Source organism: Osmerus eperlanus, chromosome 13 (assembly GCF_963692335.1).
Source record: "Osmerus eperlanus chromosome 13, fOsmEpe2.1, whole genome shotgun sequence".
In the NCBI taxonomy this organism is placed as follows: domain Eukaryota; kingdom Metazoa; phylum Chordata; class Actinopteri; order Osmeriformes; family Osmeridae; genus Osmerus; species Osmerus eperlanus.
In genome coordinates, this window is record NC_085030.1 from 10,536,506 (window position 1) to 10,552,882 (window position 16,377).

A 16,377-nucleotide genomic window follows, 5' to 3' on the forward strand; every position below is an offset into this window, starting at 1 on the left:
GTGCAAAATGACGTTGTGTCCTTGGGCAAGGCACTTCACCCTACTGTTCATAACTCATCAAAAAAGTGTATGTCTATCTTGTAATTAAACAACGACTTTCAAAACCCTAATAACAATAACTAGAGTAAGTGTATTGATTACATTTATATAGATGTATTATGAATGTATGGTATTTTGTTTATTTATCAAGCATAATCTAAACCAACATAAAATAATGCGAGTTATAGACTGTATACGTTGTATCAGCTTACCTCTCCAGACGCACGCCTCCTGTGATCGGGGACCACCAGAGTATTCCCATTGCTTCCCGGGACTATAGTAGAACCTATACTCATTCTGGGTCCAACTAACATGTACCGTTTGTCTCCAGATCTGTACTGGATGCTATGGCAAAGTGTCCCGTCATAGTTCGTGTCTTGTAAATACTTGGGGGAATAGTCTGGGGTTTTAGAACACTGCATCACAACCAACACGATGATACTGAACAGGAAAAGAGTTGAAACTGACCCCAAAGTGATGATCAAATAGAATGTAACATTGTTCTCATCCTCGTCTTTGACTGAGCTTTTAACATCAGAAACAGCAAAAGCCTCTTTTGGCTCCACTGCGTTGATGATCACAGTAGCTGTTGCTGAAAGGGAAACGTTTCCATTATCTTTGACCAGTATGACGAGTTTATGTTCAGCCTCGTCTGTCTCTGTGAACGACCGAAGTGTCCTTATCTGTCCTGTGTAGCGGTCCAGAGAAAAGAGACTATGGTCACTAACTTCCTGCAGTGAAAACAACAACCAGCCGTTATATCCTACGTCTGCGTCATAGGCTCTCACTTTAGTCACCAAATGTCCTGCGTTCACATTGCGGGGAATCTCCTCCACACCTTCAGCAGAACCGTTAGCGCTGACTGGATACAAGATCACTGGAGCGTTATCGTTCTGATCCAGAAGGAACACATTCACTGTGACGTTGCTGTTTAGCGACGGAGTTCCAGAGTCTCTAGCCACAACTTGGAACTGGAATGTTTTGATTGTTTCAAAGTCAAAACTTTTTAACGCCAATATTTCTCCGTTTTCAGAGTTCACGTTGAGAAATGATGCTAATTTGTTCTCCTCTCCATCTCTGATTATATTATAGGAAACCTGTGCGTTTTCATTCTCATCGCCGTCAGTGGCACTCACGCTAAACAACCTGTCTGCTGGCTCGTTATTTTCTGTAATATAGAAAGTATAGGGGCTCATAGAAAACTCTGGCCTGTTGTCATTCACATCTGACACAGTAACAGTGATAGTCTTTACAGATGACAAAGATGGTTGTCCTGCGTCTTTAGCAACTATTGTTACGTCATACTGAGATTGTTTCTCCCTATCCAGAGGTGACTTTGTAATTACAGAGTACATGTTATCCTGCAAAGATGGCGTTAATGTAAAAGGGACATCCTCAATGATAGAACAGATAACTTTCCCATTGAGACCAGAGTCTAAATCACTGACACTGATTAAAGCTACTGTAGTTCCTGGACGGGAATTCTCGGCAACTATGCTTGAAAATGATGTTACCTCTATCTCAGGTGCGTTGTCATTAAGATCAACTATCTTTATAATGACACTTTTATCAGCAGTCAATGGAGCCCATCCCTTGTCAGATGCCTGGATATCTATTGCATAACGATCTTTCAACTCAAAGTCTATTAGCCCTTTGACAATAATTTCACCTGTGTTGACGTCTAAATCAAAAAGCATACGTAGATTATCATTTACCTCGCTGCCAAAAGAATAAATTACCTCACCATTTACACCATCGTCTAAATCGGTTGCATTTACTTGTATAACTGTTGTGCCAACTGGAGAATTTTCATTAAGCATAACTGAATAGGAATCTTGAGTGAAAACAGGCACGTTATCATTTATGTCTAAAACGTCCACAAGTATGTTGGCTGTCCCAGACCGTGCAGGTTTTCCTCCATCAATGGCTGTAAGCAGCAACCTATGGCTTTTCCTGGTTTCCTTATCTAGTGGCTTCTGTAAAAGTAAAAACGGAATTTTACCATCCTCACCTCGATCTTTAACTTCTAAACGAAAATGATCGTTATGGCTGAGTTTGTATTGTTGAATAGAATAAATGCCACCGTCTGCGTCGCGCGCAGCTTGAAGCTGAAACCGCGCTCCGGGTGAAGCTGACTCTGAAATCTCTAAACGTTTCTCCTTCTCAGGGAAGCTGGGCGAGTGGTCGTTCACATCAAGCACCTCCACAGTAACATAGTGGATCTCCAGTGGATTTTCAAGCACAGTTTTTAGGTTAAGCAAACAGACGTTGCTTTCCTTGCAAACCTCTTCTCTGTCTATTTTTCGATTCACGTGCAGCATGCCATCGTTCTGATTCACTTGAAACAGGGGCTCTGTTGACCCATAAACTATTCTAAATCCCCTCTGTTTCAAGGTGCTCAGATCTAGTCCCAAATCCTTCGCTATATTCCCCACGACAGTTCCTTCTTTCAGCTCCTCGGAAATGGAGTATCGTATTTGCGCCGAAGCCCCGCTCCACAACAGAACCAAAGCAACTATGAAGGCGACCCACTGCCGTCGCTCCCTCCGTTCACCGCATCCTCTTTGTTCCATGTCTAAATGATAGAAATAGGAATAGTCCTTAGGCTACTATAAAATATCGTCTGGTTTGACCATGGACACTTTATCCACCATCATCTAAAACAGGACAACTGATTCTTATCCGCAATAATTGTAAATACGATTGTGATATCCTCCAGATTCACTGACCATCTACAGACGACTAAAAGCTAGCTAAGGGTTGTACTCAAATGCATGACGAAAGATTTTTTCTTGAAAGCGTCATTGTTTTCATGCACTGACACCACGCGATCCCTAACCACATTGCAGGAAGCTGTTCCTTCTAACATAATATTCTACTGACCAGAACTAACTTTCCCTTGAAAAAAAATTACAACAAATACACAGAATAACTCAAAGTATATAATGTGTCTCAGAAAGCACAGATAAAACTGTTTGCTATATTTAATAATCTGGGCTTTACTCCAGATACTTTCCTACTAGACAATAACCAGAAGGACCACCTACATACTTAGAAAATACTCATGTAGCTAAACAAATGGTGCTATTTATCTTGCGTCTAAATAAAATGCTACATTTCAATGAACACCTATTTACGAATGAGCTCAATTTCAGCACAATGGACAGCGATAATTTCTTGCAACCCGTATGACCATAACGGAGGGAAAATGATTGTTAGTGAGAAAAAAACGCTTCTTGCAACAGTTCATAGCTCATCAATCGAGTATAGGTCTACATTGTAATTAAACAACGAGATTCAAGCCCCTAACAAACAAAAAAAATATAGCACAATAAGTGAATTGATTACGTACACGTATTACCTGTACATGAACGAATTGCATTTTGTTGATTTATCTAAAGCTTTACCTAAAACCACATACAAATAATGCAAGTTATAGGCCGTATACGTTAGGTTATCTTACCTCTCCAGACGCACGCCTCCTGTGATCGGGGACCACCAGAGTATTCCCATTGCTGCCCGGGACTATAGTAGAACCTATACTCATTCTGGGTCCAACTAACATGTACCGTTTGTCTCCAGATCTGTACTGGATGCTGTGGCAAAGTGTCCCGTCATAGTTTGTGTCTTGTAAATACCTGGGGGAATAGTCTGGGCGTTTAGAACACTGCATTACAATCAACACGATGATGCTGAACAGGAAAAGAGTTGAAACTGACCCCAAGGTGATGATCAAATAGAATGTGACATTGTTCTCATCCTCGTCTTTGACTGAGCTCTTAACATCAGAAGCTGCAAAAGCCTCTTTGGGCTCCACAGCGTTGATGATCACAGTAGCTGTTGCTGAGAGTGAAACGTTCCCATTGTCTTTGACCAGTATGACCAGTTTATGATCAGCCTCGTCTGTCTCTGTGAAGGACCGAAGTGTCCTTATCTGTCCTGTGTAGCGGTCCAGAGAAAAGAGACTGTGGTCACTAAATTCCTGCAGTGAAAACAACAACCAGCCGTTATATCCTATATCTGCGTCATAGGCTCTCACTTTAGTCACCAAATGTCCTGCGTTCACATTACGGGGAATCTCCTCCACACCTTCAGCAGAACCGTTGGCGCTGACTGGATACAAGATCACTGGAGCGTTGTCGTTCTGATCCAGAATGAACACATTCACTGTGACGTTGCTGCTTAGGGACGGAGTTCCAGAGTCTGTAGCCACAACTTGGAACTGGAATGTTTTGCAGGTTTCAAAGTCAAAAGTTTTAAGCCCCAATATGTCTCCGTTTTCCGAGTTCACGTTGAGAAACGATGTCATTTTATTATCCTCTCCATCTCTGACTATTTGATAGGAAACCTGTGCATTTTCATTCTCATCACGATCAGAAGCACTCACAGTAAACAGCTTGTCTCCTGGATTGTTATTTTCTGTTATATAGAAAGTATAGGGGCTCAGTGAAAACTCTGGACGGTTATCATTCACATCTGATACAGTAACGCTGATAGTCTTTACAGACGACAAAGCTGGATGTCCTGCGTCTTTGGCGACTATTGTTACGTCATACTGAGATTGTTTCTCCCTATCCAGAGGTGACTTTGTAACTACAGAGTACATGTTATTCTGTAAAGATGGCGTTAACGTGAATGGGACATCCTCACTGATAGAACAGATAACTTTCCCATTGAGACCAGAGTCTAAATCATTAACACTGATCAATGCCACTGTAGTCCCTGGTCTGGAGTCCTCTGCAACGGCACTTGAGAAAGACGTCAATTCAATCTCAGGTGCATTGTCGTTTAGATCAACAACTTTAACTATAACGCTTTTGTCTGTTGTCAATGGAGCAGTGCCTTTATCAGATGCCTGTATATCAATCTCGTAACTATCCTGTACCTCAAAATCAACCTTTCCTTTGACAATTATTTCACCTGTATTTGTGTTTACATCGAAAAGTGTGCGTAATTTATCGGTGACCAAATTGCCGAATGAGTAAACCACTTCGCCATTTGAACCCTCGTCCAAATCTGTGGCATTTACCTGTATAACTGTTGTGCCAGAGGGAGAGTTTTCATTTAGAAATACAGAATATGAATCTTTTGTGAAAATAGGCATATTATCATTAATATCTAATACATCAATAATTATTTCCGTAGTTCCCGACCTAGGAGGCTTTCCTCCATCAATGGCTGTGATTAGTAATGTATGATTACTTTTTTCCTCTCTATCTAGTGGTCTAAGAAGATTAAGGATGGGTATTTTCCCATCCCTACCTCTATCTTTAATTTCTAAACGAAAATGCTCATTGTTGCTCAGTTTATACTGTTGAATGGAGAAAGGTCCACCATCGGGGTCGCGCGCAGCTTGCAGCTGGTATCTTGCCCCGGGTAAAGCAGATTCTGGAATCTCTAATCGTAATTTTCTCCCAGGAAAACTGGGAGAGTGGTCATTTTCGTCTGAGACCTCAACAGCAACATAATGGATTTCTAGTGGGTTTTCTAGCACTGTTTTTAGGTTCATCAAACAAACGCTGCTGTGCTCGCATACCTCCTCCCTGTCTATTTTTCGGTTCAAGTACAATATACCGTCATTTTGATTTACCTGAAACAGAGGCTGAGTCGAGCCCGCTACAATTCTAAATCCTCTCTGTTTCAAGGTGCTCATATCTAGTCCCAAGTCCTTCGCTATATTCCCAACTACAGTTCCTTCCTTCAGCTCTTCAGAAATTGAGTACCTTATTTGCGCTGACGCGCTGCTCCACAGCAGAACCAAAGCAACCATAAAGGCGTTCCATCGCCGTCCCCTGCATCCTCTTTGTTCCATATTTGTTTGTAAAAACTATCAATAATCCAACATGGTATAAGCAAATAAAGGACGCATGACACGAGAAATAATATCCATTACATTCCAAAAAAGGATAAAGACGTTATCCGCAGAAACACCTACATCATGTTCTTCTAGGTGTATGGTACAAGCCCACAATGATCGTATGCTGACGAAATCATTCGGGCAAAGAGGTGGACTCTAAATATGACAAAACGCTTCTCTCTGATGTGTTATTCTGTTTTCAGTGACACCATGCGATTATATCTAACATTGCAGGATGATATTCCTTTGAATTAAAAGTGGTTGGCTTCCTGAAATAATTTAAACACTAATCAAAGGTTGTGAAAACGAACAAATGAAAGCATACAGTATTATGACAAAGTGAACATATTTGTATGAATGATCATTAAAGCTCATTTCCTTTAAAAACGTGTATACATGTAAATACTGACATTGCTGATTACTCTATGAAGTCTTGTGTCGGTTTTTAATTAGCTTAGCACACCCATCAGCAATATTGCTACATTACAAAATTAGCATATAAGGTAACAAATGGAGACGACATTCTCTCCAGTTTGCCATATCTGAAACCTCTTGCATCAAAGCACGACGGATATCAACAAAATATTGAGTCAACAACATAAGATGTTCACTTTTTGATCAAAACAAACTTAATCAAAACATTTCGTTTTAAAGTAGCTGAACAAAAAGCTGAGTGGAATTTCAAGCATTTTGAAATATTGCGGTCAGCTTACCTCTCCAGACGCACTCCTTCTGTGATCGGGGACCACCAGAGTATTCCCATTGCTGCCCGGGACTATAGTAGAACCTATACTCATTCTGGGTCCAACTAACATGTACCGTTTTTCTCCGGATCTGTACTGGATGCTGTGGCAAAGTGTCCCGTCATAGTTCGTCTCTTGTAAATAATTGGAGGAATAATCTGGGGTTTTAGAACACTGCATTACAAACAACACGATGATACTGACCAGGAAAAGAGTTGAAACCGACCCCAAAGTGATGATCAAATAGAATGTAACATTGTTCTCATCTTCCTCTTTGACTGAGCTTTTAACATCAGAAGCTGCAAAAGCCTCTTTGGGCTCCACAGCGTTGATGATCACAGTAGCTGTTGCTGAGAGGGAAACGTTTCCATTGTCTTTGACAAGTATGACCAGTTTATGTTCAGCCTCGTCTGTCTCTGTGAAGGACCGAAGTGTCCTTATCTGTCCTGTGTAGCGGTCCAGAGAAAAGAGTGTGTGGTCACTAACTTTCTGCAGTGAAAACAACAACCAGCCGTTATATCCTATATCTGCGTCATAGGCTCTCACTTTAGTCACCAAATGTCCTGCGTTCACATTGCGGGGAATCTCCTCCACACCTTCAGCAGAACCGTTAGCGCTGACTGGATACAAGATCACTGGAGCGTTGTCGTTCTGATCCAGAAGGAACACATTCACTGTGACGTTGCTGCTTAGCGCCGGAGTTCCAGAGTCTGTTGCAACAACTTGGAATTTAAATGTTTTCAAAGTTTCAAAGTCAAAACTTTTTAGTGCCAAAATGTCTCCATTTTCAGAGTTAACATTTAGCAAAGATGCAAATTGGTTGTCTTCTCTATCTCTGACAATATGATAGGAGACAAGAGCATTTTCTTTCTCATCAAGATCAGATGCACTAACGGTAAACATTCTAGCACCTGGCTCGTTATTTTCAGTAATATAACAAGTGTAGGGGCTCATTAAAAACTTTGGACTGTTATCATTCACATCTGATACAGTAACGCTGATAGTCTTTACAGACGACAAGGATGGTTGTCCTGCGTCTTTAGCAACTATTGTTACGTCATACTGAGATTGTTTTTCCCTATCCAAAGGTGACTTGGTAACTACAGAGTACATGTTATCTTGTAAAGATGGCGTTAACGTGAAAGGGACATCCTCATTGATGGAACAGACAACTTTCCCATTGAGACCAGAGTCTAAATCACTAACACTGATCAAAGCTACTGTAGTTCCGATCTTGCAATCTTCGGGAACTGCACTTGAAAATGATGTCACCTCAATCTCCGGTGCATTGTCATTCAAATCACCAATTTGTATAATTACGCTTTTGTCTGTTGAGAGAGGTGCAAGTCCTTTGTCAGATGCTTGTATTTCGATTTCATATCTGTCTTTCACTTCAAAATCTATTGGCCCTTTTACAGTTATTTCACCTGTTATGGCATTTATATTAAATAATTTGAATAACCTGTCGTTGACACTATTTCCAAACGAATACATTACATCTCCGTTTAGACCGTCATCCAAGTCAGTTGCGTTTACCTGCATGACTGTTGTACCTAAATCTGCATTTTCATTAAGCAATACCGAGTAAACATCCTTTGAGAAGATAGGAGGGTTATCATTTACATCTAATACTTTTACTTGTATTTCCATGGTCCCCGATTTGGGTGGTTTTCCCCCATCAATTGCTGTCAGCACCAATGTATGGCTCTGTATAGCCTCTCTGTCTAAAGGCTTCTGTAAAACTAATATGGGACTTTTTCCATCTTCACCTTTGTCTTTCACTTCCAAACGGAAATAATCATTGTGACTCAGTTTATAGCGCTGAACAGCAAAGACGCCACCGTCTAAATCGTGTGCAGCTTTCAGCTGATATCTTACGCCGGGTAAAACTGACTCAAAAATCTCCAATAGTTTTTCTTTCTCTGGGAAACCGGGAGAGTGGTCGTTCACATCCAGCACCTCCACTGCCACATAATGGATTTCAAGAGGATTTTCTAACACGGTTTTCAGATTTATCAGACAAACGTTGCTTTGCTCGCACATCTCTTCTCGGTCAATTTTACGTTTCACGTACAATATGCCGTTATTCTGATTTACCTGAAAGAGAGGCTCATTCGATCCAGAAACGATTCTAAATCCTCTCTGTTTCAAGGAGTTCAGATCTAGACCCAAATCCTTCGCTATGTTCCCCACGACAGTTCCTTCCGTCAACTCCTCAGAGATGGAGTACCTTATCTGCGCCGAAGCCCCGCTCCACAACAGAAACAAAGCAAGCATAAATGTTGCCAAATGCCGTCGCTCCCTCTGTTCCCCGCTGCCTCTTTGTTTCATGGTTGGTAAAACGACAAATAATCCACCGCAGGCTACGAAAAAAACACTATTCTGACCAAGTACACGTTATGCATCACATTATAAAATATGGTCAAGGCTCATCCACATTAACACAGGGTATTTAGATCGAATGTATCCTCTACGTCAGATACTGGTGTGCAGTCCGCACAATGCGAGCAAAAGGGGATGGACTCAGAAATATGACGAGACTTTTCTCTGAACCCGTTATTCCAGTTACGCACTGACACCGTGCGATTTCAGCACACATTGCAATGTGTTACAGTGTTATACCATACACTGGGTAATACAAATTGAACGTTACTGTTACATAAAACACGTTAAGAAGATTATAGAGTGAAACAATGATACGTGAAATGAAATGTTTAACAAAAAAAAATAAAAAATACGTTTCTCTGTGAATGTGGAAGTGTCAGAAAGCATACTTAGTTAAACTAATGGTTTATCTCATTGATATAAATTACAAAGGCACGATGTTTTAATATATTTACTGCAGACTACATATGAAATTGCAGTGTTATTGTATAATTCGGGGGAAATCTATATTTTGGCCACAAATGTGTCAATGTTACATGATATTTCTGGACGATTGCCTTTCTCTGTTGTGGACCTGTAGAATAATGCCGATATACAAGTCTCTCTGAAAAATGCAATTCATTTGATCTGATTGTCGTAAGGTTCCGTGACTTTTTTACACTTGTGTTTTCCTTCAAAAATGGTAGCTCATTAGAAATGAATGGGTGAGACCACAATTAGTAGCCGAAATAAAATTGAAATCAAGGATATGCCCATTCACCAGTTACACACACTTCTTCCCCCGAACCCCAACATGCATGTTCATGCATGCAGGAGTATGTTTCATCTGAGCATTTGTTGCAGTCAAAATAAACCATACAGTATGCTTTTTTACTCAAACCCGAGTTGAATGAGTTCAGGTTAATGAGGCCTACCAGTCAAACATAGCAAATAGAAGTTAAAAGCTTGTAATGCTCACAATAACTGTGACTTAAGCAGCTACGGTGTGAGGCAAGCGTTACACGATTGCCTTTAGTGTTGTACTATATGGATGTTTTAAATTACACAAATCTATAGTAGACAAAAGTCGATTGCAGACACGAGAAGGTTATTACGTTTTACTATCTTACCTCTCCAGACGCACGCCTCCTGTGATCGGGGACCACCAGAGTATTCCCATTGCTGCCCGGGACTATAGTAGAACCTATACTCATTCTGGGTCCAACTAACATGTACCGTTTGTCTCCGGATCTGTACTGGATGCTGTGGCAAAGTGTCCCGTCATAGTTCGTGTCTTGTAAATACTTGGGGGAATAGTCTGGGCTTTTGGAACACTGCATTACAATCAACACGATGATGCTGACCAGGAAAAGAGTGGACACTGATCCCAAAGTGATTATCAAATAGAATGTCACATTGTTCTCATCCTCCTCTTTGACTGAGCTTTTAACATCAGAGGCGGCAAAAGCCTCTTTGGGCTCCACAGCGTTGATGGTCACAGTAGCTGTTGCTGAGAGTGAAACGTTCCCATTGTCTTTGACCAGTATGACCAGTTTAAGCGCAGCCTCGTCTGTCTCTGTAAAGGACCGAAGTGTCCTTATCTGTCCTGTGTAGCGGTCCAGAGAAAAGAGACTGTGGTCACTAACTTCCTGCAGTGAAAACAACAACCAGCCGTTATATCCTATATCTGCGTCATAGGCTCTCACTTTAGTCACCAAATGTCCTGCGTTCACATTGCGTGGAATCTCCTCCACACCTTCAGCAGAACCGTTAGCGCTGACTGGATACAAGATCACTGGAGCGTTGTCGTTCTGATCCAGAATGAAAACAGTCACTGTGACGTTACTGGTTAATGATGGAGTTCCAGAGTCTGTAGCTCCAACTTGGAACTGGAATGTTTTGGTTGTTTCAAAGTCAAAGATCTTAAGTGCATAAATATGTCCATTGTCGGCATTGATATTTAGATAGGACACAATAGGGGCATCAATATGTTCACTTTTACAAATATGGTAAGAGATACGTGCGTTATCATCCCGGTCCTTGTCTGATGCTGTCAATGAGAAAACCGCCGAACCTGGAGCGTTGTTTTCCATGACATAAAAAACATATGGACTCTCTGAAAATACAGGACTGTTGTCGTTAACGTCTGATATATGAACCGTTATATATTTATGAGAGGACAGTGCCGGTTCTCCTTTATCCGTAGCAGTTAATTCAACTATATACGTGGGCTCTGTCTCCCTGTCCAATCGAGCTTTCGTTATCAAAGAATACACATTTTTCTGGAATGATGGTTTTAGTTCGAAGGGGACGCTGTCTGATAGTGTGCAAATCACTAACCCATTTTCTGTGGAATCCAAGTCTGATACACTGAGGAGAGCTACCGCTGTCCCAGGGCGAGCGTCCTCGGGAACTTGACTGGACAGTGACGTCACGTCCATCTCCGGAGCGTTATCATTTACATCATTGACATTGATAACTACGCTGCAGTGACCAGTCAAGCTCACTTGACCCTTATCTGAGGCTTGTACGTCTATCTCGTAAACGTTCTGCTCTTCAAAGTCTAATAATCCTTTCACTTTGATATCTCCTGTTACTCCATCTATTTCGAATAAATCAAATGCTTTGTTTTTTAGGCTCTTGTCAAATGTGTATACAACCTGGCCGTTCGCCCCATCATCTAAATCGGTTGCGTGCAACCGTATAACGGAGGTGCCTGTGGGGGTATTTTCATCTAACGTTACTGTGTACACCTGCTGATCGAACACGGGCACGTTATCATTGATATCAATGACAGTTATTGTTATATTAACAAAGCCAGATCTTGCGGGCTTACCCCCATCGTGTGCAGTCAACACTAAGTCAATTTCAGGTTTCTGCTCCCTATCCAAGGGTTTTTTTAATATTAAAAAAGGAATTTTCTCATCTCCTCGAGTTTTAACTTCTAATTCAAAGTGGTCATTTTGACTAAGAGTGTACTTACGGAGACTGTTCACTCCAGCATCTGTATCGCGCGCAGCGTCAAGAGGAAAGCGCGTTCCCTGTAACATAAGACCCTCTGAAATTTCAAGACGTTTAGTCGTTCCTGGGAAAACAGGAGTATGGTCGTTGATGTCCGTGATTTCTACCTCAACATAATGTATCTCAAGTGGATTTTCTGCGACCGTTTTCAGGTTTATTAAACACACACTGCTTTTATCACAAAGCTCCTCCCTGTCAATGTTTCTGTTCACATACAGCTCGCCATTGTCTTGGTTTATCCGCAAAATACCTTCATTAGAACCTGACACAATGCGAAACTTTCGCTCTGCCAGTTTATCCAACGCAAACCCCAAATCCTTTGCAACGTATCCGACGTGAGTGCCTTGTTTAGATTCCTCGGGAACAGAATAGCGAATCTGACAATACGCCGCACGGCAGAAGATCAACAAAAGCCAAGAACGTAGAATTCCAAGACAAAGCGCCGTTCTCTTTCTGTCAAACATTTTAACAAAAAGGCTACGCCTATGTTCCTGTCACCACAGTCGACTGCTTCCAAGCGCGACAAAAAAGGTATTCCAAAAGCGTATCCCAACAAGCATCCATTAACATCGTAGATTTTTTCTCTGTGACATTCAGTGTCCACTCCATGAATATCAATAGGCACCAAGAATGGCCACGTAAAGGGGGATGGATTAAGCTATGAAAGATAGAATATCACGCTGTAGAGCAGCGACACCTGTGGAAGAAATTGGGATTTCCTGTGTGCTTACATTATTCACTAATTTATAGAACTAGTCATTGGATACTAGTTAGTACGTTCTCATGTAAGCTTGCTATTAATAAGAGTATATTGTGTCTATGTGTCAGGGTTAATAGATGTTCGGGGTCAGGAGAAAGTACTGGCTAAACGTTCCTTGTCATGACTACAAGGAGAGCTCCAACTATGAACTCTCTAGTCTGAGAGTTGTCATGTGTTGGGAGCAGTGAATCTTTTTCTCTGAGACTGTTGAAACGTCATTACTGCCTGACTGTCACAATCTATGTTTACATTCTTGTGCCCTATAAAAGATGGTCCTCCGGCTTTCGGAGCGGAGAGAGACCTGGTTGAGACCTAAGCTTGGTGTTGTGTTGTCATTTATGGTCAGAAGACTGGTTTTCTCTCCCAATCTGCAGATTGATAAATACTTATTAAAATCCAGGACTCAACTGAACTTAGTCACTCCGTTTATGAAGAGACGGACAAAACACTTTCTTCATCACACCGTGAGCCCTAAACAAGACCTAACCCCAGTCTGATCCAGCCATAGTGGCCTTTCCTTCTGGCAAATGTAGGCATTAACAACGATCTTGTCTGAATGCAAAATCTAAGTAGGCCCTCCTACGTGTTAAATGAAACACCAAAGAATGAATTCAAGAACCATAGGCTACTTCACACCACACTTCATTCAAAATCAACGTCCCTCTAACCCAAAACAACCATTTTAAACAAATTCAAAACATGATAAGGTGAAGTGTCATAGTACATATGAAATGCAGATCATATTCCACATAACGGTAACATTTTAAGAAAGCAACGCTTACCTCTCCAGACGCACGCCTCCTGTGATCGGGGACCACCAGAGTATTCCCATTGCTGCCCGGGACTATAGTAGAACCTATACTCATTCTAGGTCCAACTAACATGTACCGTTTTTCTCCGGATCTGTACTGGATGCTGTGGCAAAGTGTCCCGTCATAGTTCGCATCTTGTAAATACTTGGATGAATAATCTGGTGTTTTAGAACATTGCATTACAATCAACACGATGATGCTGACCAGGAAAAGAGTTGAAACTGACCCCAATGTGATGATCAAATAGAATGTAACATTGCCCTCATCGTCATCTTTGACTGAGCTTTTAACATCAGAAGCAGCAAAAGCCTCTTTGGGCTCCACTGCGTTGATGATCACAGTAGCTGTTGCTGAGAGTGAAACGTTCCCATTGTCTTTGACCAGTATGACCAGTTTATGTTCAGCCTCGTCTGTCTCTGTGAAGGATCGAAGTGTCCTTATCTGTCCTGTGTAGCGGTCCAGAGCAAAGAGACTGTGGTCACTAACTTCCTGCATTGAAAACAACAACCAGCCGTTGTATCCTACATCTGCGTCATAGGCTCTCACTTTAGTCACCAAATGTCCTGCGTTCACATTGTGGGGAATCTCCTCCACACCTTCAGCAGAACCGTTAGCGCTGCCTGGATACAAGATCACTGGAGCGTTGTCGTTCTGATCCAGAAGGAACACATTCACTGTGACGTTGCTGCTTAGCGACGGAGTTCCAGAGTCTGTGGCCACAACTTGAAACTGGAATATTTTGATCGTTTCAAAGTCAAAACTTTTTAGTGCCAATATTTCTCCGTTTTCAGAGTTAACATTGAGAAACGATGCAAATGTATTCTCCACTCCATCTCTGACTATTTGATAGGAAACATGTGCGTTTTCATTCTCATCTCTATCAGATGCACTAACAGAAAACAACTTTACACCTGCCTCGTTATTTTCTGTGATATAGAAAGTATAGGGGCTCAGTGAAAACTCTGGACGGTTATCATTCACATCTGATACCGTGACGCTGATAGTCTTTACAGATGACAAAGATGGTTGTCCTGCGTCTTTGGCGACTATCGTTACATCATACTGAGATTGTTTCTCCCTATCCAGAGGTGACTTGGTAACTACAGAGTACATGTTATCCTGTAAAGATGATGTTAACGTGAAAGGGACATCCTCACTGATGGAACAGATAATTTTCCCATTGAGACCAGAATCCAAATCATTGACACTGATTAAAGCTACTGTAGTGCCTGGCCTGGAATCCTCTGGGATTGCTCGGGAAAATGATGTCACCTCAATCTCAGGCGCGTTATCGTTTACGTCAACAATTTTTATAATAATACTTTTGTCTGTTGTCATAGGAGCAGCCCCCTTGTCTGATGCCTGTATATCGATATCATATTTCCTAATTTCTTCGAAATCTATCTGTCCTGTTACAATTATCTCACCCGTTTTCGAATTTAGATCAAAACTTTCACGCACCTTTATGTCTACGTCAGATCCGAAAGAATAGATTACTTCACTGTTAGACCCCTCGTCCAAGTCCGTGGCATTTACCTGCATGACTGTCGTTCCTATGGGAGCGTTTTCATTCAGTAAAACCGAGTAAACATCTTTTATGAAAATGGGTGGGTTGTCGTTTATATCTAATACTTCTACAGAAATTCGCATCTCACCCGACAAGGGTGGTTTACCTCCATCAATGGCTGTAAGAAGTAATTCGTGTATTTTAATGGCCTCTCTATCCAGAGGTTTCTGTAAAATTAGAATTGGTGTTTTACGATCCTCGCCTCGGTCTTTAACTTCCAGACGAAAATGATCGTTGTGACTGAGTTTGTACTGTTTAACCGAATACATTCCAACATCTAAGTCACGGGCAGCTTGAAGCTGGAACCGGGCACCTGGTAAGGTTGATTCAGAAATCTCTAAACGTTTCTCTTTCTCAGGGAAGCTTGGCGTGTGATCGTTCACATCAAGCACCTCCACCGCAACGTAATGGATTTCCAGTGGGTTTTCTAGCACTGTTTTCAGGTTGATTAAGCAGTCACTGCTCCGCTCACACACATCCTCTCTGTCTACTATACGTTTCACATACAATTTTCCGTCGTTCTGATTCACCTGGAAAAGAGGCTCTGTCGAGCCAGCTACGATTCGAAATCCTCTCTGTTTCAAGGTGGTCAGATCTAATCCCAGATCTTTCGCTATATTCCCCACGACAGTTCCTTCCTTCAGCTCCTCAGAAATTGAGTATCGTATCTGCGCCGAAGATTCACTCCACAACAGAACCAAAGCAACCATAAATGCGACCCATTGCCGTCGTCCCTTCTGTTCTCGGCGTCCTCTTTGTTCCATGATTTGAAGGTATATCCGGAAAACATTCACCACAGCTAATTTTCAGACATCCATTAATTCATTCTGCTCGCAACAATACGATTATTAGTATGTCTGATGGTTACGACTCATAGCATGCATTTCTTTTCTTCCACCGGTAACAGAAACGCACAACTGCCCTCTTCTAGTGACTGAATCCGATCCCGAAAAAAGGGGGCTGTCTCTCAAGAATGATGAGGACATGTGAAGCGTTTTACGGTAAAGCACTGACACCCTGTGATTCTAGGAAAAACTGCATTATTCTAATGTTCATTTTGGTATACCTCCCTACAAACTTTAAGGTGCAATAAGAAGTAACTAAACCAATTGGATATCAAGGGCGTCAAAAATTATATATACTCGAAGTGGCAGACATACTTTACTAATCATGACAACGTTTCACAATCTTCAATACAAGCAATACAAATGAAA

At 41.5% G+C, this 16,377-nt stretch overlaps 3 protein-coding genes and 1 pseudogene across 7 annotated transcripts in view; all 4 read right to left on the minus strand.

Annotated features, from left to right (window-relative positions):
• LOC134032246 (protocadherin alpha-C2-like) overlaps window positions 1-16,377 on the minus strand; it is a 116,674-nt gene that overhangs the window by 82,471 nt on the left and 17,826 nt on the right. The window contains exon 1 of one of the 5 annotated variants that reach the window (XM_062476150.1): window positions 3,503-5,851. The exons of 3 other annotated variants lie outside the window; for them this stretch is intronic. In XM_062476150.1, coding sequence (XP_062332134.1) covers window positions 3,503-5,851 — 2,349 coding nt within the window. Of the gene's footprint in view, window positions 1-251; window positions 2,761-3,502; window positions 5,852-16,377 lie in introns of those variants that run through there. One more of the 5 variants, XM_062476148.1, reaches the window with a different exon arrangement.
• On the minus strand, window positions 6,601-8,970 carry LOC134032249 (protocadherin alpha-3-like). The gene has a single exon (XM_062476153.1). It carries the CDS (start codon window positions 8,968-8,970, stop codon window positions 6,601-6,603), a length of 2,370 nt encoding a protein of 789 aa, XP_062332137.1.
• Window positions 10,125-13,290, minus strand: LOC134032821 (protocadherin alpha-4-like; annotated as a pseudogene).
• LOC134032822 (protocadherin alpha-3-like) lies at window positions 13,477-16,082 on the minus strand. Its single transcript, XM_062476884.1, has one exon. It carries the CDS (start codon window positions 15,925-15,927, stop codon window positions 13,477-13,479), a length of 2,451 nt encoding a protein of 816 aa, XP_062332868.1. The 5' UTR covers window positions 15,928-16,082.

Bases quoted from the DNA above. Each gene is read 5' to 3' on its own strand.
- LOC134032822 (XM_062476884.1), bottom strand. From the start codon at position 15,927: ATGGAACAAAGAGGACGCCGAGAACAGAAGGGACGACGGCAATGGGTC.
- LOC134032249 (XM_062476153.1), bottom strand. From the start codon at position 8,970: ATGAAACAAAGAGGCAGCGGGGAACAGAGGGAGCGACGGCATTTGGCA.